This window comes from Mustela lutreola, chromosome 11, assembly GCF_030435805.1.
Source record: "Mustela lutreola isolate mMusLut2 chromosome 11, mMusLut2.pri, whole genome shotgun sequence".
Classification (NCBI taxonomy): domain Eukaryota; kingdom Metazoa; phylum Chordata; class Mammalia; order Carnivora; family Mustelidae; genus Mustela; species Mustela lutreola.
Genome location: NC_081300.1, coordinates 95,568,101 through 95,595,953, shown reverse-complemented (window position 1 = coordinate 95,595,953; position 27,853 = coordinate 95,568,101). Strand labels below are relative to the sequence as shown.

Sequence of the window (27,853 nt, the reverse complement as noted above, 5' to 3'; positions counted from 1 at the left end):
TACCCAGCCCATGCTTCGTGGTGGAAGCTAACAGGACGGTGGGAGTTGACAGTCCCTGCCTGCAAGGAGCTCAGTGTCCAGCACAAGGTCAGGGCCACACAGGTGGTCAGGAGGCCAGCACTGGTGCGGGACCTTCTCACCATCCATCACATTTACTATTATAATGCTACAGAATCACATGATGGTCATGACTTGAATTTTTTTTATTTTCTGAAATGGAACCATTGTACATTGTACAAACCATATCTACTTGATGGAATAAATAAGTGAAAAATTATACTGCTGTACAACACACCAAAAAAAAAAAAAAAAAGAAAAAGAAAAAAGAAACAAAAACAAAACCAACAACAAAAACAAAACAAAAAACCCAAAACATAATAGGAAAAAAAAATTAGGTAACGGTGGAAAAAAGGTCTTTATACCTCTAACCGGGTCCTTGGCGATAATGAACATTCCAAACCATGACATCGCTCGTAATGGGAGGTCACCACCCTATACACGGGTCCACCACCTTCCGGGTTCCGGGTGTAAGTGCCAGCACTTTGTGGAATGTAGCTCCCTCGACGTCACGGGTGGCGGGGAGTAAGGTTGCCCTGGGAGCCCTTTAGGCCATGGGGCCTGGTGGCCGCGGAAGGCATCTGCTGGGGACCCCCGCCCCTGGCTCGGCCGGCTGAAAGGTCTTAGATTCTGTGGTGGGAGGGGGCGAGGGGCGCAGGGCAGGCGGGGACAGTGGCTCCGGGGAGCGGACTGCGTTGGGGAAGGAAGCACGTCTGGATTTTTGCAGTCTCACCGTCCCGTGTGGAAGGCCTTCCCGGCCAGTGATGAGTGCAGGGCCGCCGCGGCGGGGGCCCAGGGGCCCAGTGGGTCCCAGCCACGGGCCTCTTCCTACCTTCAGGCACTTCAGAGAAAAACAAATGACAGCCTCGGTGTCGCGGATGTCGTCTTCAACCTCAACGGCCTTGACTCCCCTTGCCTGTCCAGAGAGGCCACCACAACCGGAAGGGGACCCCCATGCAGGGGAGGGGGAGGCGGGGGGGCCTGGCTGCCGTGTGGTGTCTGTGGATGCGTGTGATTCTCCTTCAGCTGTTTTGCTTCTAACCTCTCATTTCCCAAAAAGAAAGGAAATAAATATCCAAATTCATCTTTCATCAAAATGGAGTTTCGCTGCAAAGAAAAAAAAAGTTACTCTAGCTTTAGAGGCCCTGGAGGTAAAGCCGCCTGGAGATACGTGAGAGGTAACGCAGAACAGGGTTCTGCATGGAGCGGACTGCCTGAGGGGCAAAACTGATAAGGGTTTTTTTCTTTTTTTTTTTTTTTCTTAAGACAGAAACCTTTCGGCATTGCGAACTTCAACATTAAGATTTTCAAAGTTTGTGTTTTGTTTTTTGTTGTTTTTTTTTTTTTTCCCCCTTATTCCAGGAGACCATTTTGCATGAGGTATTTGAAATTCAGGAACATTTTGATTCTTCTTGAAGTGCAGGAAACAGATTGGCTCCCTTAGAAACAAGGGAGAGCCCACCCTCAGGAACTGGCAGACACTTTCCATGGTGGTCAGGAGAGAGAGCCCCACGTCAAAGGTCTCGAAGGTAGTACCTGGATATGCACCAATCAGCAAAACGAAAAAGAACAAAACAACAACAACAAAAAAACCACAAAACAAAAGCAAACCCCCTCCCCCCGACCCGCCCACCCCCTCACTCAACTCAAAGGGAGTTGGAACTCCAGTGCAGTAAAGAAAGCTCAGGAAAAGGGTTAAGGTCCGAGGAGTCCATCTAGGAATTAAGAGCAAACCAGGCCTCAGAACCAAACAATCAGGCAGTTTGTCCAAGGGGGCATCTCCATTTTAGTGAGAGGAAGGTGTCCCAGCACAGGCAGAGGACCGAGGCGAGGAGGGGCTTCGGTCGCCCCCTTCGGGAGGCGTGCAGAGAATTCCACTCTCTGGTGCCTTGTTCTGGCCTTTGAGGCCCAATCGTCAGGGTCAGCTCCCCCGTGGGGACCGTCCGTGCATCCTGGGAGCAGGAGGCCATCTGACTGCCGGCTCTGAGGGTCAGAACACTTCGCAGTTTTGCCTCCCCGGGGCGCGGGGAGCGTTGCCAAGTGAAGCTGGGGAGGCAGAGGGTAGCAGGTTCCTGCGGATTTGAAATCCAGGCAACATCCTATGAGAGAAAGTTCAGCACCGGCTCTTCCTGCCGTTGGCTCCCCGTCCCCTCGGCCCTTTTAGCGTCCTAAGGAGACAGTCCTGCAATCAGCCACAGAAGCCATTTCGTCTTCGGAGGTGTGGGAGAAAGCGGTGTGGTCGGGGTAGAGGGTGCGCGTGTCAGAGCGGTCGAAGGGTTCTGTGTGTCCGTCTGGGCCACGGTGGGCTTGGAAACACCGGCCTCAGTTGCTCCGAGGAAGTGAGAGAGAACATCCCGAAGCCAGCCCTTGGGGACAGCGCTCCGACATCCGAGACTCCTCGGACCTTGGACCCAGGACCCAGGGCCCAGGGCACGCCCGACACCCCCACACCGGCAAACCGGGCGGTCAAGGAGGTCCTGCTCGTGCGAGGCCTCCAGCCCCTCCTCCCTGCCTGCTCCGCTCCAGCTGAAGTCCCGGGTCAGGGAGGGGAGAGGTGTGAGGACGGTGGCACCGGCTGCCCGGACAAAACCGAGGGCACTTTGCAAAGGGAGATGCAAAACAACCAGGAAAACATGCCAGAGGTCACCTCAAGGGCACAAGGCACAAAAAAAGAAAGCGGAAGGAATCGGGCGAACAGTGAAAAGCCCGGACAAGAACCGATTCCCTGATCGGTACGACCCTCGAATAGCTTATATCGTTAAATAGAGAGGTTGGGGCGGGGGGGGGGGGGACACAAAACAATACAGCAGCAACACAAATGTAATCTTGGCTTCAGAGACAGTGTGCAGACACTCCTGAGCGGTCGACCCCGCCTTCCCAAGGACAGTCCCTCCAACACCCGAGTGTTTTGCTTCACAGCAGAAAAGTTCTTCAGTGTCTGAGAAGTTACGCTGTTCTGGGTTTTCTTGGATTTGCACTTGGTAAACTTGGAAAGTTTGTAGTTCTGTCCGCGCCCCAGAGGATCCGCGCAGGTGAAGCCGTTCTGGGATTCAGCCTGCAGGTGTCTCCCCCGTGGGCATGGACAGCAGGACCGAACGCAGGGTCTACATCTCCTCAGAGTTCTGTTGCGAGGTCTCCAGTTTCATCTTCTTCGAGGGGGGCACTCCTTCCAAATCCTTGGGGGAGAAGAAGATAGGATGCGGGTTACCACGCCAGGAAGGCAGGCGAGGCCGGCCGTGAGGCTGCAGGCCGACCGGGGAGGAAACGGAGCACCAGCCTCTGTGGTTCGAACTCACAGTTCCGACCCTGCGTCCCCCGTTCACCAAGCCCTGTGACACCCGGGCCTGCCTGTCCCCACCACGGTGGCTTCCCTCTTCCAAGCATGTGCCTCTAAGCGCCCCCGGCCCCTTCCCCACCCCAGCCCCGGGCAGGTCTCCCCATTATCGGCCTTCTGGTCTGTCATGAATTGCCAGAGTAGTCATCTATGCACGAGCTCCGAGTGGACCTCTCCAAGCTTGAAGGCCTAGTCCGACCTTGCCCTGTGGTCAGCGGCTCCCCCAATACTCTGTGTTTGGTGAACGCACACGCGTGTTACTCTGAGGAAAAGCCCATTAGCTGTGACCACATTCCGACATCCCGTGGCCCAGAAAGGTAGGGAAATCACTCCGGCACCCCGATTTTCCCACACAGGCATCTCCGCCTGACCCATCACCCGAGAGCAGCTGATGGCTACGCACCCCGACGGCCCCTAACCAAGTCTGTCTTGACCCCACGCGCGCCCAGGATCAAGCTGACAGCACCCCAGTGGCCCCGGTTCCTCCGCCCGCTCCCACACCCCACCTATCAGCGAGTCCCACCAACTCCATCTCCAAATACCCTTGGGCCCGCCCCCCTCCCCTCTGCCCGCAGCCGTGCCCGCCCCGTCTGCCCAGACAAAGCCGCACCCTGCTCCCGCAGTCTCCTGACCCAGCCTTCCACACGGTTCGAGAAATCCCTAAACAGCAACCATACACAGAACATACAACCCGAGGATCCTTTCCCACTGCCTCCAGAGCAAAATCCCAACTCCTCGCCAGGTTGAGAAGGCCCAGCACCCAGTCCGCGCCTACCTCAGTCCTCAGTGCCTCGCCTGCCCGTTCTCTTCCTCGTCCGCTAGGCCCCAGCCACCCTGGCCTCCCTTTTGTTCCTCAGGCTTGCTCCTGTCTCCAGGCCCGGCCCAGAAAGCCTGCCCTCATGGCCCTCTTTTTCTCCACCTTCAAATTCCCACTCCTAGCCTGTCTCTGTGCCTACACCAGCCCGAAGAATGCTCTACCGTCAAGCCCCTCCAGCCTCATGTGGGTTCTTCCACAGCACGCGTTATAACCTCGTAACCCGCCTATGGCTGCCAAACCTGGCTGTGTCTCTTCCTGCCCCCCACCCCACGGTGAGCCCCATGATGGCGGGGAGGGACCCATCTCCGGCTCACCCTGGGTCCCTAGATTCTGACACAGCGCCCCCCCCCCCAGTGGGTGCGCAACATATGTTTAAGGGAGCCCTCGGGGCCTGATGGGGACTGTGTGGGAGTTTCTAGTGACAGACCCCGAGAGCCGGCATCACAAGGAGGCCCGAAGAACTGCTTCTGTGCTCTCCTTGGTTCTCATTCCAAAAGCAACAGAAGCCCGATACAGACGCAACGGGAGAAAGCGGGTACTGCGCCTTCAGAGGACGCTGGGTCCTGTTGGCGAGAAGGTTCTCTGGTTCTGCAGAGCACTTGGATGGGGGAGCGTGGGAGTGGACGAGAAAGGGAAGGGGGACCAAGAGGGGCGTACGAGCTCAGGACAGTCTAACAGGGGAGAAGAGCCGGAGTTCTGCTCCTCTTAGGAGGCTGGGGTAGCTTTTTTTTTTTTAAATACAGAAATGGCCAAATGTCAGTGTCAAGTTGCTTGCGCAGCTGTATGGTATCCTCCACCTTGCCCACAAACCTAAGCTCTGTGGATGAATATCTGTGTCCGTGTGCCCTGAGAACAGTGGAAGAGGCTCCGTGCCAGGTCTGGGTCCCCCGGAAATGGGAGCGGAGGAGGGGCGCTTGTGAGAATGGGAGATCCCTGTACCTTTCAGATATCTGGGGCCGGGCGGGGGCTACTAGATGCCCCCAGGGCACGGATCAAAGGTTCAAGCTAACCTTTCGTCCAACGAGTTCAGGAGGCCAGGAGACCCGAGCAGATGTCCTGTCTTTATATACTACACAGGAGGCTCTGATTTTTAATCTAATGGGCTCCAGCTGTGCCTGAGGTTCTAGGTCTTGCTTTTCTCATTTCACATCAGGAGGCTATTTCTTTCTGGTCAGTCTGTACCTGGGTCAGCCACACGCTTTATAACAGCTGCATACTGACCTGTTTGATCCATGACCCCCGGTTAATTTAAGCAGTCCCCTTTGAACAGACGTAGGTTGAGGCCTGCTTCCTACCACTGCAAACACACCTTCCATCAATGCTCTTTCTGTGTCTTTGGGCCTTTGGAGGTGGGCTCTGCAGGAGGAGGGGCTGCAGAGCCAAGGGGAGTTAGACCTTAGAGTCCCGGAGGCATGGCCCCCTGCGGGAGGCCTGAGTCAAGGCTCTGCACAGCGCAGACCAACTCCTGCTGCAGCCTGGACCCTTCCAGTCTTTCCGTGGCCACTTCCCATCACGTTCTCCGGAGGGACCAGACTATACTCTTATTAGTTCAAGTTTCAACACCTCGGAGTCCCCACTCATCTTAGGTGAGCACAGAAGGTAGACGGTGAAAATCCACAGACACGGCACCTGAGGCATCCGTGTCCGGCCCCACACCGTGTGTTCGCCACATTCTCTCATCCCATGTGCCCTGACCCCAAGACAGTTCTGGGGTCCCAGTCTGGCAGCTGCAGACAGGGACGCTCAGTTATGCCAAGTGAAGGAGCTGGGATTCGAACTCAGGATGTTTGTTATTAGCTACTGGCCACCTGCTCCTGCACAGACCAGATGCTGACAGAGGGGGTGACCCAGAATGAGGTCCAAGCAAGGGGGTGGTGCAGTCAGTTGCAAAATTCCAAAGGACGAGTTATCTGGCGTTCAGGATTCTGAAGACGTATCGTCCCTGCGCTGAAGGAAGTTGACTCTGGGGCACGAGAGCAGGCAAGACGTTTGTGACAAAGTGACAAAGCTGAGGCTGGGATAAGGGCCGCCTCCTCTTCCTACACCCTGCTCCCTGAGGGTTGGGGCCCGGGACACTCACGGCTCCCGCTCATCGAATGCAGGCGAATGCCAGTCTTCCAAGCGGAAAACAAGGGAACAAAATAACAAAATACCTTTCAACGTACCCCTGACACCCCAATGGGCTCCCGGCTGATCTGGCTGCCCCTCTGAGACCTTGATCGAGGTACCTGAGAGGCTGCCGACATCTCCGCAGCCAGACCCGCGTCTCCAGATGGCTGCCGCTCCACTTTCTCTGAACTGTTCACCGAGTTTTCCACTGAAGACTGTGAATTCTGCTCGTCAGAAGCATCTGAGGGGAAGCGGGATGACAGAAGCTGTTTTCAGACACGTGAGATGTGGAGCCAGATGGACCCATTACTAAAAATACCTGGAACTGGGGAGTTTTGTGGCCAGGCGGACTGCCGGGCCTGCAGCGAGCCGGGGCGCTTGGGAAGCCTCTCTTGGGGCGTTGTCCTAAGCAGCCCTGGGGCCCCCAACCCTTGCCTGCACACCCACCACCAGCCATGTGCCCTGAGAGGCAGGACAGTTTAGGGGCCGCTCCACGCTTTGTGCCGCGTGCGGCTGGCGCCCTCTGGTGGGCACAACGCACCCCGACCATCATGGCTGCTGACTCCTCCCTTTTCCATCCCAGAGCCCCGCGTCCTCCACCTGGGGAGCCCAGAGAGGTAAACTGCCCCTTTGTAGACATTTCTCTTAATAACGTGGGTATTTTCCTGATCATCAGAGCCATGACTGACGATTGCACGGAAACAGAAAACACAGGAACAAATAAAGTTAGAATCACTGATTATCTCACCCCACCCACAACTACATCCCACTAACATTTCGGAGGATTGATTTCCTAACATCTCAGAGGATTTATTTTCATCTCTCCAGATGTTCCCCCCCTCTACGTGCATATCATTCTCTGCTCTCCCCAAATAGAGATCACACAGAATTTTGGAAAACATTCTCACGTCTTTTAAAAATTCTCTAAACACAAGAGTGGACAAGATGGCTGCACGGCTTCCAACAGGCAATCACTTATTTATGAATCCTGTTTTGCCAGTCAGTCGGGCCATTTCTTATGCATCGGTCTCTCTGCTCCCCTCCCCAGCACGGTCCTCTAGCAGAAGGAGGCCGCGGGCCACAGCTGTCCTTATGAGGCCGTGCGGCTGTGGGCGAGGAGGCAGCCGTGTTTGTACCTGACGCTTATTTTGGGCACTGTGCCACAGAGCTCACGGTGGGAGCAGTGACATCTTGCCCAGGGCCCCACTCTGCTTGCACTCGAGGCCCCAACAACACCCGTCACCCTTATTTTTTTCAAAGGGCACTAGAAGACTCAGGAATGCCTCACTTTCTGAAGTTCCTGAGGCAGAAAAGAAAAAAAAAATCAATCAATCTATCTATCTATCTACAGGCTTAACTTTTTTTTTTTTAAAAGATTTTATTTATTTATTTGACAGAGAGAGATCACAAGCAGGCAGAGAGAGAGGAGGAAGCAGGCTCCCTGCTGAGCAGAGAGCCCGATCCGGGGCTCAACTCCAGGACCTTGAGATCATGACCTGAGCCGAAGGCAGCGGCCCAACCACTGAGCCACCCAGGCGCCCCTACAGGCTTAACTTTTAAAGGGAGCAAGCAATACAGAAAGATGGGAACCAAGTCAGCAGCACCCCATGGCCTGAAGCCAGAGGGGAGCAGAGGGCTGGGGAGCAGGGCAGGAAGGAGGTGTAAGAGCTCCCTCTCTCAAGGAGGCTGATATCCCAGCATGTCCATCCCCGGTGAGCTGCTCTTAACACATACTCTGACTCCCCAAACCCCAGCAGCCCTGATATCCTGAGGGCAGCACTCGGAAACCCACCACCCCGCCAGGGCCTGAGCTGGGTGTTCCTGCTGCCACAGGGAGGCTCAGGGGTCCGCCCTCTCCAGGGCTGGACTCTGCCTACAACCTGCGACCTGGGGGACCTAGGGTTTAGAGACAGACCCGAGTTCCCCTCCTGTCATTCCTCTGCCGCTTGTTTCCTCTGGGAGGCCTACAGGTCATCACGGTTGACAACAGCCACCCTGTGGAGTTACGGTGAGGACTTAAAAGGAATGACAGGGGAAGTACTCAAGGAACAAAATAACCCCAGGGGGGACTAACTGTACCTAGGACACACTCCCTATAAACCCGGCAGTTCTTTAATATTTTGTTTTACCTTTTTAAAAATTTATTTACTTAAGGAATTTCTACACCCTGTGTGTGGGGTTCCAACTCACAACCCCGAGATCCGGAGTCACACAGTCTACTGACTGGTCCAACCAGGTGCCTCTCTTAGGTTAAGTTAAACACAGAATCCCTGTACAACCCAGCTCCTCCACCATCAGGGAGAGACCCAAAAGAACGGGAAATACGTTCTCACACTCGTATTTGTACACCAGTGTGCACAGCAGTACTAAGAGTGTGCACACATCCCAAGAGAGGGGGATGAAAGAGCCAAAAGAGCCAAAAGATGGAAACAGCCCAAATGCAAATTAACAAATGCGTCAAACGACAAAACGTGGTAGGGGCACAGTCCACACAGTGCAGTATTACAGAGTCACAGATAGGAAGGAGGGAGCAGCACCTGCCATCACGCGGAGGAACCCCGAAAACATGATCCCATGCGAAAGAAGCCAGACACAAAAGGCCACATACTATACACCCACTTCTACGAAACACCCAGAACAGGCAAAGCCACACAGATAGAAAACAGACAGGCAGATGCCGGGGTTTGGGGAAGGGGGAAGGGGGAAGTGACAGTTTATGGGCACAGAGTTTCCTTTGGGCATGATGGAAATGGTTTGGAGCCAGAGAGAGGTGAATTTCATCTCAATTTTTTAAAAAAGGAAGAAATCCACATTAATGTCATGTTCTAGCTCATAATGGATGTCTGCTTTAGCCAACTTTGAATTGTTTTTGCCCTCTTTTGGCCTCCCTTCTCTGCCCTACAGTGAGCTCTGCAGGCTGGACACGGAGGCTCGGAAATCATGGCCAACCATCCAGAGAGTCATGCTGACCCCCGGCCCGGCCGAGAGCTCAGCGGGAACTGGCCTTAAGGAGCACGCAAGGGCTCGGTGCAAGGGCCTGATTCTCCTAGCGCTGGTGCTGGAACTCACCCAGGGGAAATTATTTTCCTAGGGCCTAAATTTAGTCCAGCGAGTTAGGACATTATGTCATTCCCTGAACTCACTCAGCAGTAAACAAGTTCAAAGCAAGGTCAACAGCTGGTGACTAACCCACCCTGTCCCGCAGGCTGCACGGCCCCACCTGGGAGGCCTTCACGCCTTTCCCGTGGGGCCTCCCCCTCCCTCGAGCAATGCTGCGCAACTGTGCAGGCCCAGTGACCTGGGGTCGCCAAAAGAGGACCCTCGTGTGGTTCCTGCCTGGACCGGTAAAGCTTTTGGTGGTGGAGGGGGGCAGGGGGCTTATAGTTACCAAAATGGTTCTGGAACCAGCGACCCAAGAAGCAATTTCTGCAGTTGCGCTTTAACTGGCTGTTAGGGAGAAGGAGATGCAGCCCCGAGGCAAGGGAGCCATGAGGGAGAAGGCACATAGGACAGGGAAGGAGCCGGGATGTGTGCACACCTGGCCCGGCAGGTGTGGTGACCTCCCCTCGCTCACGCGGGGCTCAGGCCTGGGTGAACGCTTCTGCTTCCTTCCTGCCCCGCTCCCTTCAGGGACTGATGCAGGAGGCAACTTTCGTTTGCCTCATTTTATAAATAAGGAAACAGGAAAGCTCACAGGAGGTGACGCCACCAGCCCAAGGCCACACGGCCAGCAAGTGTCAGCCCAGATGTGACAGCTCGTCCAGTTCCTGGTCCCAGCCCCCTGGTTCCACCACCCACTGCCCGCAGAGCCCCAAGAGCAGGATGACACTGGGGGCCCCTGTGGGGACAGGAGAGGACGCTCACCCGGAAGGCCCTCGTCCAAGCTTCTCCTACAGCGGCTCCCCACAGACAACGATTCTGCCCCTCGGGGGGACATTTGGTAGCCTCCAAAAATATTTCTGTGTCACACCCGGGGCGGGGGTGGGGCTCGCTCCCAGCAGCTGGCGGGGAGAACCCAGGAAGGCCTCTCTACGTCCGGCCACACACAGTCCGGCCCCACAGGCGAGACCCTCGGGCCCCGAGGGCCAGCCGCACAGAGGCCGAGAAGCTCTGCGGGCCACGGCCCGGGAGGAGAACAGTGGGGTCCGCCTCACCTCTGACTGAGCACACAGTCCCTCCGCCCGTGGCGCCAGCGCACCTGAGCGCAGATAAAAGGAGGCATGGACGGCGTGGACGAGACTCCCTGCAGGGTCACGTGTGGGGAGAAAAGATGGAAAAAGCCGGAATGATCGTCAGGGTGGGGACTGTTTAAATAAATGACGACCCGTTCCTGCCCCTGAAGAGTATGAACCTGGTAAAGAGAGTGAGACAAACCTGACGTCCCAACACGAAGCAATCTCCATGGTGACTGTTAAGGGAAGTAGTCTAAAAAAAGGAGGTTATACTCTCATCTAGATCCTTCTAGGTGTGCAGACTACCTCAAGACTGCCGCACTAGACTCGACAGCGGTTCTCTGGGGGTGGGGAGGGGGGACACTCGAGGCTCTGGCTTGGCGGCCGTCCGGTCTACGTCCTAACACCTGGGTTGTTCACCATGGGTGGGGTCGCCCACGCCCTAGCCTGCCCCTCCCCCAGGCCTACCTGGCACATGAGCCGCCTTCCGCTTCCGGCTCACAAAGGGGGTGCTGCACTGAGCACCTGAGACCCTCACACCTGGCTGGCTCGCCCCTTTCCCCACACGTCCCCAGGCACTGGCCCCAGTCCCTTGTGGCTGCACTGTTCGTTCCCTCCTATCCCTGCTCAGCCTTGAAGCCCAAGTCAGCCAGCACCTCCCCCTTCTCCTACGGCCTCTCATGGCACTGCCCACAAACGCAAAAGCCCTCTTTAGGGCCAGGCAGTGCCATGAAGGTGTCACCAGGGCTGCTCAAGCCTCAGACCCAGGTTAAGGGGGAAAAAAAAAAGCCCTGAAGGAATAGTCTGTTCCTCAGAGAAATATGGATTCTCCCAACCTCTCAGGCTTTTGCTTGTCCATTTTTGATAGAGAAACATGTTTAAAAAACAGAGCAATTTTTCCTTTATATGAGTAATAAGGGGGCGCCTGAGGGGCTTGGTCGGTTAAGAGACTGCCTTCTGCTCGGGTCCTGGGATCGAGACAGCCTAGACAACCTCCAACCTGCTCAGGGGAGAGCCTGCCACTCCCCCTGCTTGTGCTTTCTCTCGCTAATAAATAAAATCTTTAAAAAAATAAATAAATGAGTAATAAGGAAAGCAACAGTGATTGCGGAGTGACACAGGGCCAGGACTCTTGGGCCTCGGTGTCAGAAGGACAACAGGGAGCAGCAGGGAGTGCGGCAGTCGGCAGATGTCCGGCTGCTCACCCTCCCCGGAAGCCACATCTCTGCTTCGACCGGTTGCCGCTCCCTGGAAACGCAGAGCCGGTATCGCCGATCTTCTGATTTTCTCAAGACAAGGTGGAAATCAATCTTATTTTAAGTGCAACTGTTTAGTTTTAAAGTTCTGACATCCAATTCAAATTAAAAATAAAAACTGCACCAGGCCCGTGGCCACAGCCACATGCCCTGCGCTGGATCTGGTCTGTGACCTCTGGGGTTCCAGCGGATGCCACAGCAGAGAGAGGCCTTCCTCCCATGAAGACCCGTCCCAGTCCCTCTCCAAGCACAGGGAAGCCTGGGCTCCAGGCCAGCCATCATCCCCGCGGGGTAAGCGGCCCAGCAGCCCGACCTCGTGCTCAGCGTGGCTGTGTGCAGCGTCCCCCACGCCACCGGCCTCTTCCTCCTCCTCCCTTCACAGATGCTGGCAAGGCCATCCCCCCAGATGCCAGGGGTCACCCTCTAGCCCCCGCTCAGGCCAGCTGCCACCTGCCAACACATCCTCCGCCTCGGAACCTTCAAAATCCACCTCGATATCAGCAAGAACTAGGGGCCCGTCTTCTCAGGTGTAATGACGGTACTTGTGATGATGTAAGAACACATTCTTTCTTTTTTTTTTTTTTTTTTTTTTTTTTTTTTTTTTTTTTTTTTATTTTTTATTTTTTATAAACATATATTTTTTATATACATATATTTTTATCCCCAGGTCTGTGAATCACCAGGTTTACACACTTCACAGCAACATGGAGGCTTAAGTGGGTAGAAGAATAAATGAAACAAGATGGGATTGGGAGGGAGACAAACCATAAGTGACTCTTAATCTCACATTCTTATTTCTAAGAGACGTGTGCTGACGTGTTCAGGGACAAAACGTTTTAAGATCTATAGTAACCTTCAAATGCCCCCCCCCAATATTTACAGACAAAACAAAACAAACAAATAAATGCCAAATTCAGCTGACACACGAGGGAGAGCACCCTGTTCATTTTTCTGTACGTTTCAAAATTTTCTTGTTCAAGAATCCAGAGATCTCAAAATAGACAAAAATAAACCAAAACAATACAGATCCGGTGCATATACGTCTTCCACAACCAGACTGCTTCTTACCACCTCGTCTGCTCCCGCCCCGGACACACGAGCCTTAGCCCGACTACGTGTTCTCAATCACAGCATCCAAAGCAGTCCTCCAGACCATGGCAGTCAATCCCAATGGTTCCTGCCTCCCTTGACACAGAAGCAAGGGCCTGTTCAGGGACGTAAGAGCCACCTACACTTAAGGTCTGGCCTCTTCTGACCTCATCTCACTTTGCGAACCCCTCATCTGCCCTTCCCTAGCCACTGAGAGCACTCCTGCCTCAGGGCCTTTGCATTACCCATTCCCTCCCCTAACAGTGCTTCTCTCCCCCTTTTCCATAGGGTTTGCTCCCTTACCTAATTTTAGCCTAATCTGTTTTAATGTCACCTTCTCAGTGAGGCCTTCCCTGGCCGCCCTATTTAAAATAGAAATGCTCCCCATAATTCACCAAGACTCTCCATTCCTCTTTCTTACAATAGTTTACCAGGGAGCTTATCTTCCCAACACTAGACTGCCAGATTTTTAAATTGTTCCATAAGAAGATGAGCTAGTCTAGGCATTATCCTTCTTCTACTGTGACCTTCTACTGTGACCTTCAGCATGTGGCAGGGCCTCCCAGACACCTGTCAACCAACCGCACGGAGGACCATGCCCCTGCGGGCACGTACCTTCGGTCCCAGGAAGCTCCTTCCCGTCGGCCTGGGCCTCGTCTGCCTTGGCGTCAGTGCCTTCGCCGGGCACAGCTGAGTTGGGCTCTGGAGCAGGGCTTGAGTTACTGCTGTTCTCCTGTTTGATTGGGGAGGCGTCTGCTATGGAGCTCTGGTTGCTGTTATCATCTGCACGGGGGGATGGGGGTGGGGAGAGAACCAGAGGCTGAAATCCCACAGCTACTGAGGAAGGGGGGGTTGGGGGCCCAGCCTCCCCAAGCCTCTCTGCCAGCAGCCCACGGGACCCTCTCTCAGGGAAGGAGACACATCCCCGCCCTCCAGACCTTGGAGATGAGCCACCAGGGGCCATTCCACAGGTCCTGCAAGGAGAAAGCTTCTGGGAGTCTGCCTGAATGCCCCCCGCTGGCTCAGCCCTGGGTCGGGGGGCAGCAGCGACACACAGTGGCCTCCCACATTTCAAGTCTTCAGGGGACATCTGAGGCCTTTCTGGGTGAAGCAGCCAGATTTGTCCACGAGACAGCATTGCCAAGAACATCCCACTGCTCTGATCGAGCGTCTAGACCACCTTCCACTTGATACAAAATAAAAGAGGGAGAGAACATGTGAACAGAAAGTAGGATGCTATTTCACAGGACAGTTGGCCCAGGCTCCTCAAGTCAGAACAATTAAAGAAAACAGAGAGAGAGACGGGGAGGCAGAAGGGAGAGAGAAGCAGGGAATATTGTTATGAAGAAATTTAAGAGAATTAACAGCTAAATTAAGGACATGTAACAAATTATTTCTGTTCTATTTTGAATGTGTCAGCTTATAAGGGACATTTTGGAACAACCAGGGAATCTGAATATAGTCTGGGATTTAGAAGATACAAGGGAATAACAGTTACTTTAATTAGGAGTGAAAACAGCACAGCGGTGTATAGAAATGTCATTTATTAGTGACGTGTGCTGAAGGGTTTAGCTGCGGACTTAAAACACAATGCAGGGAAACTTACTTTAAAACAGTTCTGCCCAGACTGCCTACAACTGTCAGAATTCCCTGAACTGAACACTCGAGAGCTGTTTTTATACATAAACTGTATTTCAATTAAAAAACTTAACCCATTAAAAAAAAAGATGAGGCAAACATGGCGTGTGAGTGAAAACCCAGGGCGTATGCAGTTCATCCCACTAGCCTTCCCACTGCTCTCAATTACGAGATTTTTCACAATACAGAGAAAAAAAGAGAAGTAACTGGAGCCACGCCTTCGTGGTTGAGCTGGTGGCAGGGCTGGGGGTCCAGGGGGCACATACTGCCCAGCACTGGACCCTGTCTTCGGCACAGAGAATCATGTGAGGTTGCAGATACCCAAGTGGCGATTTCAGAAGTATCAGCACCCTGCTTCTCTGGGCCACGCTGCACACCTGGGACCAAGGCCACTTTTGTGAAACAGAACGAGGAGGAGACACGGAGCAGCAGGCCCACATGTCCTGGGCCCTACTGCCTGCTGGCACTTGGGCAAAAACCGCCCTAGTCATCTGCTTCATCCTCCCGACGGCCTGCCGGGTGGGTGCTGTCACCTCCCTCGTTTCCAGAGGGGGACACTGAGGCTCTGAGCAGCAGAACCCCTTGCTCAAGCAGCTCTGCCCCAAAAAATCCAGATTCAATCTGCCAAGGAGGCATCAGGCAGTCCCATGGTCCCAGCCAGGGAAACTGCACCTTATTCTAAGTGTACTAGTTACACGGAAGATCCTCTTGTGAATTCTGGGACTTTAAAAAAAAGGGGGGTGGGGCGCCTGGGTGGCTCAATGGGTTAACCCTCTGCCTTTGGCTCAGGTTGTGATCTTAGGGTCCTGGGATCCAGCCTCACGTTCAGCTCTCTGCTCGGCAGGGAGCCTGCTTCCCTCTCTCTCTGCCTGTCTCTGCCTACTTGTGATCTGTCAAAAAAAAAAAAAAATAGTGCACTCTCCTGATTTGCCTTTTAAGAAAATCTAAACTTCCTTCCTACACCAAGCTATGTGTGCATGTGTGTACAAGGCAGAGGCCTGACCCACAGGTCCCAGCACCGAGTTATGTTAATTAATGACAACAAGTACTAATGTTTAACGAGTTAGTTGCTGGAGCCTAACCTGGTCACCCGGTAACCACATGACCCTGGCATTTGAGTCAACGTCAGTAGAATCTCAAGACTCGAAAAAGGTGGCTACAGACGCCCACTGCCCCACTGGGAGCCTTCCCGATAATCCTGTCCAGGCCCGCATCTTTCCTTGCCTCTTCCTGGCCGTCCGTGCCCTGCGGCTGGATGAGGGTCTTGGCCACACACTTGTGCTAAAATGTAAGGATACTGAGAAGAGGAGCCAGGGTCCGGGCCGGCAGCCACACACTGGGATTCAGCCTCCACAGGACCTCAGGGCCGGACTGCATCCTGGGGCGGCCGCCTGCCCGAGCCCTCACTTCCTCATCTGCACAACGGGGCTTGTTTTTAGGATGAAATGAGATAAGGCATGGAATGCGCTTAGCAAGATGCTTGGTGCATTGTGACAGCTCCTAAATGTCAGCCTCTAACATGCCAAGGGCTTCGAGGGGGTTTTCTCACGGAATACACACAGGGACCTTATGAAGTGGGCACTGCCGTGCCCGCTGGGCAGAGTGAAACCAGAGCTGACAGTTACATGTTAAGAAACTAGTCCAGGATCACACAGCCGGAGTGGGGGATGGCCTAGGGAGCCAGATGTGAACCCAGGTGGGATCTTGTCCTCTGCTCCAAAAGGCCCTCACCTGTGAGCCAGGTAGGGATCTAAGCATTGTGGGGGTGGGGGAGGGGGGCAGATTACATCCCAGCTCCAACACCTGGTTCAATTGTGTTCCATGTTTCAAATGGGACTGCACGGTCAGCGAGGGGCTTTCTTGACACGTGAGCGATCAGCAAGACCCCTCCGTGCTTTCTGAGGCCGGCCCAGCAATAGGCAAGACTGTGACTGTTTTCCAGACGGGTCTATCTGGGCAAATGGAAAAGTTCCCTGGCATGCCTTCCCCAGAGCAAGGCAGCCCTGGAACCAGAGGGGCAGAAACGCAATCAAACCGAGATTCCTTTTTGATGTACTTATTTATCTAATACCACCGTGCTGTACAGAAGGCCTGGGTGGTCAAAAGGAAAAAGACGTTGAAACTGGGATCAAGAAATGGGAAGGGGGCACCTGCGTGGCTCTGTCGGTTGGGTGTCTGCTTTCAGCTCGGGTCATGGTCCTGGGGTCCTGGGATCGAGCCCCGCGTCAGGCTCCCAGCTCAGCCTGGAGTGATCACAGCCGTCTGTAGGAACAGCTATAGCTGCCTGGAAGGAACACACTCCCCGAGTTTCTAGGTCTGATTGCTCAAAGCATGGCAGAAATGCAGATTTCCTCGTTTATAAATAAGGGAAACTCAATGTTACAGAAATTTCATGTTTGACTCTTTTAGGTCAGAAGTTGGGGAGCAGTCTTCCTCATGGGGCGGGGTGAGGGGGAGATAACCGGGGGGTGGCCAGGCACATTTCCATCTTGACCTGGGCCGGTTACATGGGTGTATACCTATCATGAAGCCAGTGCCCTTACGATGTGTGGCTGTCCTCTCCGTTAACAAGGTAAAACGGGAACTCAGTGCAAGCCATGTCAAAACCCCAGACTGGCTAAGGCAGGCCTCCAGCCTGGATTCCATCAGCGGGACACTGGTTAGGACTTTGGAAATAAAATGGCAAAGGAAGGTAGGATGTCACTGTTGAAGTCAGGTCCCTGGGTTCCACAGTGATTAACGGGGATGTGGAAATCCAGTCTGGAGTTTCCCAGCAGCCAAAGCGAAATAGGAAATGGAAAACAGCATCATTTTTACGGCAAGTCAGGCCTAGGAGGGAAAAACATCGTAGACCCACAAAATGCTCCTGAGCGCACAAAGGACTGACAGGTCACCCCCATGAGGGTTGTGTCACTGGGCTCAGAGGGTTGTGTCACTGGGCTCGTTAAGGTCTGGTTTTATGTCTCTGGCTTGGTTTACGTTTCTTGGCTTGCTGTGCTGGGAACAGCTTCCCCTCCGCTGAGCCTTCCCCTGGGCACCGAGGCCTCCCGGTGCTGCCTAGCCCTCCTACCCTTGCCTGGAATGTGCACAAACCTGCTAGTGAGAACAAAAACACAGCCCAGGGCTTGGCGGGAGAGCTCACCGTGCATGTCCATCATTCCCGGGGAGGAGCTGTTCTCCGGCGTGGTCACCTCGGAGCCACACTTCTCATCTTTGCCCTTTTTCTTGTTCTTGTTCTTCTGGAGGAGAAAACGGAGCAGAAACCGAGTCACCACCTTGTGTGTGCATTTGCGAGCAAGCCGTGGCGAGGGGGGGAGGGGCAGGAATATTTTATTCAGCCAGTTCACCTTGGAGCCTGCAAGTCTCCCGAGGGCTCTCCTTGGCCTGCATTTGAATGTGTCCCATGAGGGGCCTCACCTGCAGAAGGGACGATTCTGGGGCTGGGCAGAAACCTGCCCTCGGTGAGGGAGCGGCACCAGCAGGCATGCAAACAGGTACAGCGATGCCAGTTGAGGGACAGAGAAGACACAGGTCACACACTCCCACTACCTACAGGCCCCGTGGCTGCCTTTCTCAAAGACCAGTCAGCTGACCCCCAGCACCACACTGGAAAGCCAGTCGAGGAGGGACATCCCCAGGAGGAGGGATGACGAGGATGCTTTTGTGTACGGTTCAATTTGTTTTTCTGTTTTGTTTTTTACAAATGGAACAGAATTGTGTTGGAAATGACCTACGTCTGCTGGTAAGACTCGTTAAATTACAGCACATCCTTGCCATGTAACGTAATGCAGTAATTACTGAGAATAAGACAGCAGTTCGTGTACCAATACGGAATGATCTACGGAAACATCTCCGTTATCTCCAGGATGGACAGAAAGAAGGTGCGGAACACGGGAAGGGAAGGCCACTATTCACGGAAAGGAAAGGACACTTGAGTGTCTGTCCACACATGTGTCTGCGGGCGCGCTCTCTGGAAGGATGAACAAATGCCGGTCAGCTCCAGGGAAAGGAGCTGGGAGGCGTGGGGGCGCACACAGGACGGGAAGCAGATTTACAAGAAGATGTACAGACATAGGTACATATATATTTGTATCTGAAAAAAAGTAGCATTTGAAGAGGACGGACACCTCTGGAGCCGGAGAGTCAGTGGGTAGATTCCAGGAGCGCGGTGCTGGTGAGGCAGGGACTGCTAGCAGGTGTGAGGGTTTCTTTTTGGGGGTAGTAAAAATGTTCTGGAATTAGAGCAGTGATGGCTAGAGGACAGTGAATATACTAACACCGACATGTACACCTTAGAAGAGTGAATTCTGTGGCATGTGCGTTGTCTTCAGTGGAAAAAAAATGTTTTTAAAGCAACGTCTGAATTTTGTAAATTGCTTTCCCTATTTAAAAGAAAAAACCTGGGGCGCCTGGGTGGCTCAGTGGTTAGGCATCTGCCTTCAGCTCGGGTCACGGGTCTCAGGGTCCTGGGATGGAGCCCCACATCCCACGCTCCCTGCTCAGCTCCCTGCTCAGCGGGGAGCCTGCTTCTCCCTCTCCCTCTGCCTCTCCCACCAGCTGGCACTCTCTTGCTCTCTTTCTCTCCCTCTCTCAAATAAATAAATAAATAAAATCTTAAAAAAAAAAAAAAAAGGAAAGAAAAGAACTTGCAAGAGTTATGAAGGGGAGGGGCGCCTGGGTGGCTCAGTGGGTTAAGCCTCTGCCTTCGGCTCAGGTCATGATCTCAGGGTCTTGGGATCGAGTCCCGCATCGGGCTCTCTGCTCAGCGGGGAGCCTGCTTCCTCCCTCCCTCTCTCTTTCTCTGCCTGCCTCTCTGCCTACTTGTGATCTCTCTCTGTCAAATAAATAAATAAAACCTTTAAAAAAAAAAAAGAGTTATGAAGGGGAAAAAAAAATGGTGCAACTATGTTGTAATTGGGTGTTTAGAAAAATGAGAAGCTACCCCCACCCCCACAATTCAGATTCCTGGCCACAGCCACCAGATTTCAAATCGGACGTCTGGGGTGGGGCCCAGGGACCTGCATTTCTCCTCTGTTCCCAGAGGATTGGATGCTCAGCGGGGGGTGGGTCCCATAGCCCTAGAGGGAAAGGGGGTGGGGGAAACACCATATTGTACATCTTGGAGGCTCAGAGACAATGGCAAATTAGCATTTTTCCAAGGGCCGCGGGTTCCCCAGCCCTCAGTTAAGTTCTCCACATTTCATGTGCTGCCTTCACACTGTTGCAGAAACCCCAGGAACTGGCTGATGCTGCTCCACGGTGTAGAAAAGGGAACTAGGGCCCAGCAAGTTGGGGTCACTTGTCTGACGTCACAGGTTAATGGCGGGGGGACGCCTGTCTTCTACCTCTGTGCCCAGCCTGCAGCTGCCCTGACCTTCCCGGCAGCCCACATATTACACTTTCTCCTTGATCGCAATCCATTTTGGCACTTTCCTGATGTCTGCTTCATGCTATTCTATAATTATCTTTCCAACGAGATTATAAATTCCTTGAGAGCAGGGACCATGTCTTCTCAAACACCACTGTCGTTTATACAACACCTAATGACATGCAAGGCGCAGACGGGGCCAGAGCCGGGAGCGGTCTTCGAGGAGCCGGCTGCACTCTGCTCTCCCCTCCAGGGCGGCCAGCTCCAGCCACAGCGAGAGGCTAGGTCTCGGGGCCCCGAGGAACGCAGCCCTCGCGGCTGCAGGAGCCCAGGCCGGAACCAGAAAGGAGGACAAACACAGACGTCCTCAGCCCAGCATTGGGCTTGTGATCACAGGGTCAAGAATGGAGCCTTGGCCCTGCCTGGAGGCCGGAGATAGGTCAGGGCAGGTGGTGGTGGGGAAGCTTGGCCTCGCCCTCATGGCTCCCCGGAAAGCCCCCGATCATGACCACAACCCCCCAGGAGCAGATGGAACTGTCCGTCCAAGCAGCTCAGCGTGAGCCATCTTCCTGGGGGAGGACAGCCCCCGCCAAGGTCTGCAGGCGGGCCCGCTCTGGATGCTGACTGGAAATACGAGGAGCTGACCTGGGGTATTTGGGGGTAAAATGGCCCAGGAGCCCCGAAACTGAAACACTACCCGCGATGGAGGGCGGCAGCGTCCCCGCCGGAGAGCAGGCCCGGCTGCTGAAGCTCCCTCTAGTGGTGGTGGCCCCCTTTCCCCCCACCCCAGGGCCCCAGCAGGGGCTGTGTTCCTGAGCTCTGGGGTCTCCAGCAGCTCCAGCCACCGGAAGGCTCTCCACCAGCAAAGACAGCACATGCTCTGGAGTCAAACAGACCCGACACTTGCTGTGTGATTCCGGGGAAGTGGCTCATCTCTCTGAGCCTGTGCCCTCACTTGTACAAAGGGGATAAAGAGTCAACCCGACAAGACGGTCAGGGGCTCGGGAGCAGGGCCGCACAGGGATGGGGGAGGGTCTGCTCGGCTGGGCACTAAGGCATGTCCCCACTGGCAAGCTCTAGGGCTCTCTGCCCAGAAGAGACGACTTGCAGGGGACATGTCCCAGCTCCCTGAGGGCCACTCTGGGGCTGGACTATGAGTGGGGAGGAGGACCCAGGTCAGCTGGGTCCTTCTGCTTCCCAGGGGGTGTTGGCCCCAGCGGAGGACAGCACCTTCCACCTGTGCTACAGGGAGCGCAGATGGCTGGCCCCACCGCAGGCGTTTGGCCCACATACTCACATCATCCACCTTTGGCTCTGTCACAGGGACCCACTTGTAGATTCGCAGGGATGTGTCCCCCACAGTCACCCACTTCTTCTCCCTGTAGATGAGGAAGAGCTCGTTACCAGGGTGTTTCTGGGGAAGAATCCTGAGTACCCCTCACGGGGCACACGGGCCATACTGCCTCGGAACAGCTCCGACACGGGGGCTGCTCAGCTTGGGGTTGAGGGAAGGTGCTGTGGATCACTCTAGATCTAGTAGCGGGGCTGCTGGGACTAGGACTGTCACTCACTAACCCACACCTCAGTCTCCCCATCTGTTAGACCTCAGAGGGTCATCAGTCTCTGGGCCGCCGTGAGGATGACAGGAGACAGCATGTGGGAAAAGCCTCCCCATTCCTTGAAGGATGTGCCTGGGGAGATGGTGGGGGGGGGACAGAGGGGCTGCCATCAAAGAGGGTTCCTCCGAATGAAGGGATCTGGGCCCCGGGGCCCTCCTGCTTTGGTGCCTCTGCCATCTCAGAAATGGGAGATCACAAAGAATCTCTTGTGGCTGCTTGATTCAAGGGACTCACAGCGGGATGTCGGGGCCAGACGCACACCTAGGACAGGTGACAGAGCCGCCAGAAGCCCCCAACAAGTTTAGTGACAAGAGTTCCTCCAAAACCGAGACTTACATGTCACAAGAGCACCTCTGTGAGTTGCCAGGCACCTGACTACCTTCCCTCCAGGGGTGGGGTGGCTTTCACAGGCTGGTGGGACACGTTACAGCCACTTGGCACCCCTTTCCAACAGGGGGTTCGGGGCACCCAAGCAAACTCGAAACCAGCTAACCCAACCTACAGAAACCTCCATGCCCCAAACTGCCTGTTCAGATCCTACACATTCCCGACCAGCCACAGTCTGGCTTTTACTTATTTTAGGACTATTTCTCTTGTCTTCTATGTACTAAGCTCCCAAATACACTTGCTCTCGTTTTTCCATAACCTTGTGTGGCAGGAACAGTCACCCTCCCCATTTGACAGATAAGGAAACCCTCATAAAGAAGGTGAAGCCATCCTCCCCAGGGCCCGTATTCAAAGTCTCCGCACCACACTGCTTAAGGAGCAGCTTCTCCCACTCCCACCCCTGCCCCTTTAGCCCAGAAAGAATTAAGTGAAGGCATGTATCTAAGTCACCACCCACCCATCTCCCACGTCTTGGAGGCAGGATGGACAACCCGTACCCGTGTCCTTCCCCACCTTCATTCTGAATAATCAGAAGGCACCTGGAAGGGACAGGAGTGTTCCAAGGAACAACCCTGGTGACAAAGCAACAACCATAATAGCCATCGTGTGCTGAAGGCCAACATCTGCTAAGTGCCTTATTTACAATAAAGCCCTCTTGCCCAAAGACTGCCCAATAAGCCTACTGTCACACCACTTTATGGGTGGGAAACAAGAGGTCCAGAGAGGTTATGTAACTAGTTCATGGTCACACAGCTAGTCCAAGGCAGAATGAGGACTGGACATGGGCTCTGACCTAGAGCCACTCTCTGCTACTCTGCCCCCTGTGAAAAACTAAGAAATCATTCCACAGAGCACATCAGTTACAGAAGCTGGACAAAGAAACACAAATTGCTAGCATCCTACGTAAATGGCCAAAGGCACTCACTACTCAAAATCTCTCAACTGGCTTCCACAGGCTAGGGCCCCAGCAGGCCAGCAAATCCGAGGTCTGGTTGTGTTAAAAACAAAAACAAAAACAAAAGTAATTGACTTGCAAAACACAGGACAAGTCTCAAGGCAGAAAGTGTGCCAGATCTGGGCTCTGCCGCCAGCAGGTGCGCCAAGATGAAGCCTCAAGCTGCACGTGCTTCCCAGAGTGGCTGACGGTCTGCAACCCATGGGCGGCCTGCAGCCGGGTTCTCGCACCTCCCTTTGTCCTAGCTGGTGACCCCTTGGCCTGAGTCCCCCCACCCCGCCGGTTCACCCCAAGGATTAGAAACCTTTCTTCATCTGCATTTCTACCGGATACTGAGGGGCTCTAGGACATAGGGAAAGGCACTTGAGAACCCCACCTCTGCCCAGCAGCCACGCAGGGAGACAAGGCCCTGGGGCGCGGGCAGGAAGTCAGAGCAAGCACCAGGGAGGACAAGAAGGGATTCACAGACATGACCCGTGGGCTCTGGGTGACTCCTCAAGCTGGCAGCTCCCTGGCAAACAACACACACAAGGGCTCAGGGAAATGGCAGAGTTCCTGCCAGTTCCCCAAACCCATCATCCCGGAACACACGCCGCCCTGGCTCTCACCGACGGGATTCAGTCGTACTTACTGGGATGGCAAACGAGAGGCCCCCAGGTATGTTTGGTCTGGTCCGCATATTAGTTTTTTTTAACATTTGAATCAATTGCCAAACTTTAAGAAGAAAAACGAAGACCCCACAGAAAAACCCAGATTCTTAACGACTCTCACAAAGGCAGTGCCGTGGCCATGAGGGGCCCACATGTGTGAGGAGTCGGGGCTCTCTCAGAGCGCCCAGCACTCACCCGGTCACTGGAGGCACCGGGCCCAGATTCACCACAGCCAGCAGGCCACACCCCTCACTGTGCCCCACAGTGGCCAGAGGGCACACTGGTAGGGTTCCTGCCCTGCCCCTCCCCCGCCCAGTAACCAGCCAGGCCCAGGTTCAGGTACGCTCTCTTCCCCTCCAGACCTGGGCTCCTGGACGAAGGGCAAATGGGGGTCCTAGCTGTAGCAATAAAGCCCCAACAGCACCGCCCCGCCCCCAGCATAGGCTCCCATATAAACCATAAACACCCGGCACAGATTTTCCAGGCCATGGTCAATTTCTAATGTTTTCCTGGTTCCAGGTTCAAGGGCTAGCCAGGGAGACCGTCCAAGGGGGACCCACTGACTCCCTCAGAGACACTATGAAACCCTCACTCTGTATTCACTTCCCAGGGCTAGTCCGTGACACCTGAGGAGGCCTTATCTATGGCTGGGATCGTCTTAATTAGGCCCAGGCTCACTTGACCTGCCCTACATCTGATGAGAGCATACCCCCAAACGTAAAGGGGTGAGGCCCTAAACACGGTCCAACTTCCTCCTCCCTCAGGAACGGGTGGGAAGTCTCCAGGGAGCAGGCCTCTCTCTTTCAGTAAGTCCCCGAGGGACCCTTCAGACCGAGGGCCTAGGGGTCCCAGGCCTAAGCCTACTTTGTGGCTCAAGCCTTTGTCTCCCACCCCATGACCCTCCTCCCCTGCTCTTCTCCACCCACACGGGGCCCCTAACCCTGGCCCAGTTTCCCAAAAATGGGCCCACCATTTTGTTCTTCTTCCAGCCATCTTGTGGCTGCCTCATAGCCTACCAGCCTGCCTTGCTGGGACAGCAGACAAGGGAGGAAAAACGGCTGGCAGCTAGGGACGGGGTGGTCACGGCTGACTGCCGGCTTTTTCCGGGGACGAGGGAAGGGAAGGGTTGCCAGAGGGGAGATTTTTAGGGGTCCCTAGAGCTGAGAAGAAATATTTCCCTAGACCCACAGGATAAATGGTATGCCAGACACCTCTGTCCTCCGGATAAAATACAAGATGCTGAATTAAATTTGAATTTCAGATCTGTCACAGTTTAGTGTGAGTATGTCCCAAATATTGCATGGGACATACTTCTACTAAAACTTATACATATGTATCACTTATTTTTAAAAATGTTATTTCACTGTTTATCTGAAATTCAAATTTAACTGGGTGTCCTGTAATTTTATTAGCTAAATCTGGCAACCTGATGTCCCAGCCACTAGTGAAATGCATGGTTGGTGGCCACACAGTTAATAAACAACCCAAAGCCTCAAGGACTGACTGGAAGGCCTATTCTAAAAGTACAGTGAAAGTGAGATCTGGCTTCTGGGAACTGGGGAAACCCTGAAAATGAGGCAAAGTCTTTTTTGCTTAAAAGGGGCAAGAAAATGGGGTGCCTGGGTGGCTCAGAGGGTTAAGCCTCTGCCTTCGGCTCATGATCTCGGGGCCCTGGGATCGAGCCCTGCGTCAGGCTCTCTACTCAGCGGGGAGCCTGCTTCCCCATCTCTCTGCCTGCCTCTCTGCCTACTTGTGATCTCTGTCAAATATTTAAATAAAATCTTTTTTAAAAAGGGGGAGTAGGGGAAAAAAACAGCAAAACACACACTTTATGGCACCCACCTTACAATAAGGACACCCTTAGTGACTGCTCCTGTTTGCAGGAACAGGTGCTTTGGGGGACGTGATCTTGTTCTAGGAGGGAGAAAGCAGCCCCAGACCCACGGCTGCCATGGTGAACGAAGTTCAGCAGTTTGCCCAAGGTCACAGCGAGGAAGTGAACTGGAAGCCCAGCCTTGAGATGCTGAAGCCTGAGGTCTTTATCATGACCTGTTTCCTAAAACACAGGGAGGGAGGAAAACCCTTCCCCCAAACCTGGGCCAGGCCAGAGGGGGCCTCCAGGCTGCCTGTTCTGCCACCGCCAGGGTAGAGAACCCATAGCTCCATCTGGCTTCCCTGCAAAGCAGCTGGCAGACTGGCCTCAGAGAGGCAGCTGTCAGGGTGCCACAGCCTCCGTCAGGGTGCCACAGCCTCCGTCCTGCTGGGAACCTGGAGCAGAAGGCCCCACCACGCCTCTCAGAACAGAGAAAGGCAACTTGCCCCTGGCCGGTTTCTCACCTCCAGGCCTTGACAGAAGGGTCTCGGGCCCAGACACTGGTTCTTTTTTCGCCCCTGCACTAAGGCAGGGGACAACCCCAGCCTTCCCTCTGGGAATCCCACGGGAGAGAGGACTGCAGGCTTGTTTTCCTGTGTGTGTTTTGGCCCAGCTGCTGTTTCTGCCATTTTTAAATGGCTCCAGTTGGACCGCCCCCCGGAGCTCCCACAGCCCCGAAAACTCGGATCGCAACTTTGGAAGGCCTCTCCTTCTCACGGTTCTGAAAATTCTTTGTCCCACTGGAGCCAAACCCAGCCCTTGGCCGGGCATCCGGCCATCCGCAGACAGCCCTTTCCATAGGAGGCCGGGAAGCACGTGGACTTTATTGATTTTCCTCTTGCCTTTTTTGTTGGGTTTGACTCAGAAAGGACAGCTAACTTGTGACTCGGCTAGGCTGCAGGCTTACCCCCAGCGGTTTTTAGAGACCAAGGCATTACTCAAGAAATAGCTCCCCTAAACACAAACATACCCCACCAGGGGCCTACCCCGTTTATTCAGTCTTTAAAATAAAAGGGTCAGGATGAGCCCGCTGGGGCTGACACTCCAGATCGTCGCGGCTGCTCCTCTCTCTCCCTGACCCTGGTGAAGCCGTGGGAAAAAAAAAATAATAATAATAAAGTTGAAATCAAGGTGCCAGGAGTTTTCAACAAGTCTGCCCCAACCTGGCGATGTGCTCGCGCCTGGGGCCTGGCCCGTGGGCCGATTCGGAGCCAGACCCCGACCAGGCGGCGAACGCGTTCAGTCCTATTACAACAAGGCCACGCCGGACAGACTCCAGCGTGAGCTCGAAGAACACGCACGGCCGGCCCCGAATCTCCTCTCCCCCGCGCAGAGAACAAAAACAACGGCTCTCTCGGCAAAACAAACACGAGCTGCTGCTTTGGGAAAAGCAGACTCGGCCGCGGACCGGTTTCTGGCCAAAAAGATTCGCCCGCCGACCCCCGCGCGCGGGCGCCGGCGGGGCAGGACGGGCTGGGCGGGGGTGCCGGGCGCCCCGGGCCCGCGGCCGCCCCGGCGCTTCCTCCTCGCGCTCGCCCCCATCTTTCTTCCTCGCCGAGAGCCCTCGCTCCAGGCAGCCCAAAGCGCTAAATTTAAACGGCTCGCGCTCTGCAAACTCCGCAGACTCGAGGGCGCCGGGCCTGGGAGGCGGGGAGCGAGCGAGCGAGCCAGCCAGCCAGCCAGCCAGCCAGCCAGCCGGGGAGGGAGGCGGGAGGGAGGCCCGGCGCGGGCAGGGGCGCGGGGGCCGGCGCAGCGCCGCCCGGGGCGCGCGGGGAGGAGACGGAGACGGCGGCGGCCCGCTCGGTGCCTGCACAATGGAGCTCGCGCTCTCCCCTCCGCCGCCGGCATCGCGGCCCCGGCGCGCGGGAAGCCGCTTTCATGTGACTTGCACAAAACGAAATGGCTTCTGGGGCCGGCCCCGAGCCCCCCTCCCGGGAGCCGAGCGCCGCGGCGGGGCCGGCCCGCCGCTCCGCCGCCCGGCCCCGGGGCGCCCCGCCGCCTCCAGGCTGCCGCCGCCGCCGCCACCGCGCCAGGTGGGCGACAGGCGCGAGCGCACCTGGGCAGCGGCCGCGGCCCCCGCCTCGCGCAGGTGACCCGGCTCGCGCGCCGCCCGCCGCTCCAACTCCCGGGCCCGCGGCCGGCCCGCGGCGCGGCGCCCGCCGGCTTTTTGTATGTGCTCCGGGGGTCTGGGGCGGCCGCGGCGCCGGGCGGGCGGGCGAGCGAGCGAGCAGGCGCCTCCGCTTACCATTTGCGCACTTTCTCGATAGCCGCCATGACCCTCTTGATATCATCTTTGGCGCGGCTCCTGGTCTCGGCTCGAACCGACCTGCCCGACATGGTTCTGGCGGGGAGAGAGAGGCTGGGGGAGCGCGCCCGCCGGGTCCTGCTCGCGCTCCGCGGCGGCCACACTCGCGCCCGCCCGCCCGCTCACTCACTCACACACTCACACACACACTCTCTCACACACTCACACACACTCACACACATACACACAAAGCCGGAGCCGCCGCGCGCCCGGGGCCCAGTGCG

The 27,853-nt window shown here is 55.2% G+C and overlaps 1 protein-coding gene across 2 annotated transcripts; it reads right to left on the bottom strand.

Moving 5' to 3' along the window:
• Nucleotides 1–185: 185 nt before the first annotated feature.
• Nucleotides 186–27,853, bottom strand: BCL7A (BAF chromatin remodeling complex subunit BCL7A). Of its 2 annotated transcripts, none has more exons than XM_059139431.1 (6): nt 27,570–27,853; nt 21,138–21,219; nt 17,615–17,711; nt 13,450–13,617; nt 6,374–6,558; nt 186–3,233 (listed from the first exon to the last, which is right to left on the bottom strand). In XM_059139431.1, the coding sequence occupies exons 1-6, from the start codon at nt 27,659–27,661 to the stop codon at nt 3,162–3,164; spliced, it is 696 nt and encodes a 231-aa protein (XP_058995414.1). In that variant the 5' UTR covers nt 27,662–27,853; the 3' UTR covers nt 186–3,161. The 2 variants fall into 2 exon arrangements, with proteins under 2 accessions (XP_058995414.1, XP_058995415.1); XM_059139432.1 differs by having other exon boundaries at nt 6,437–6,558; nt 27,570–27,850.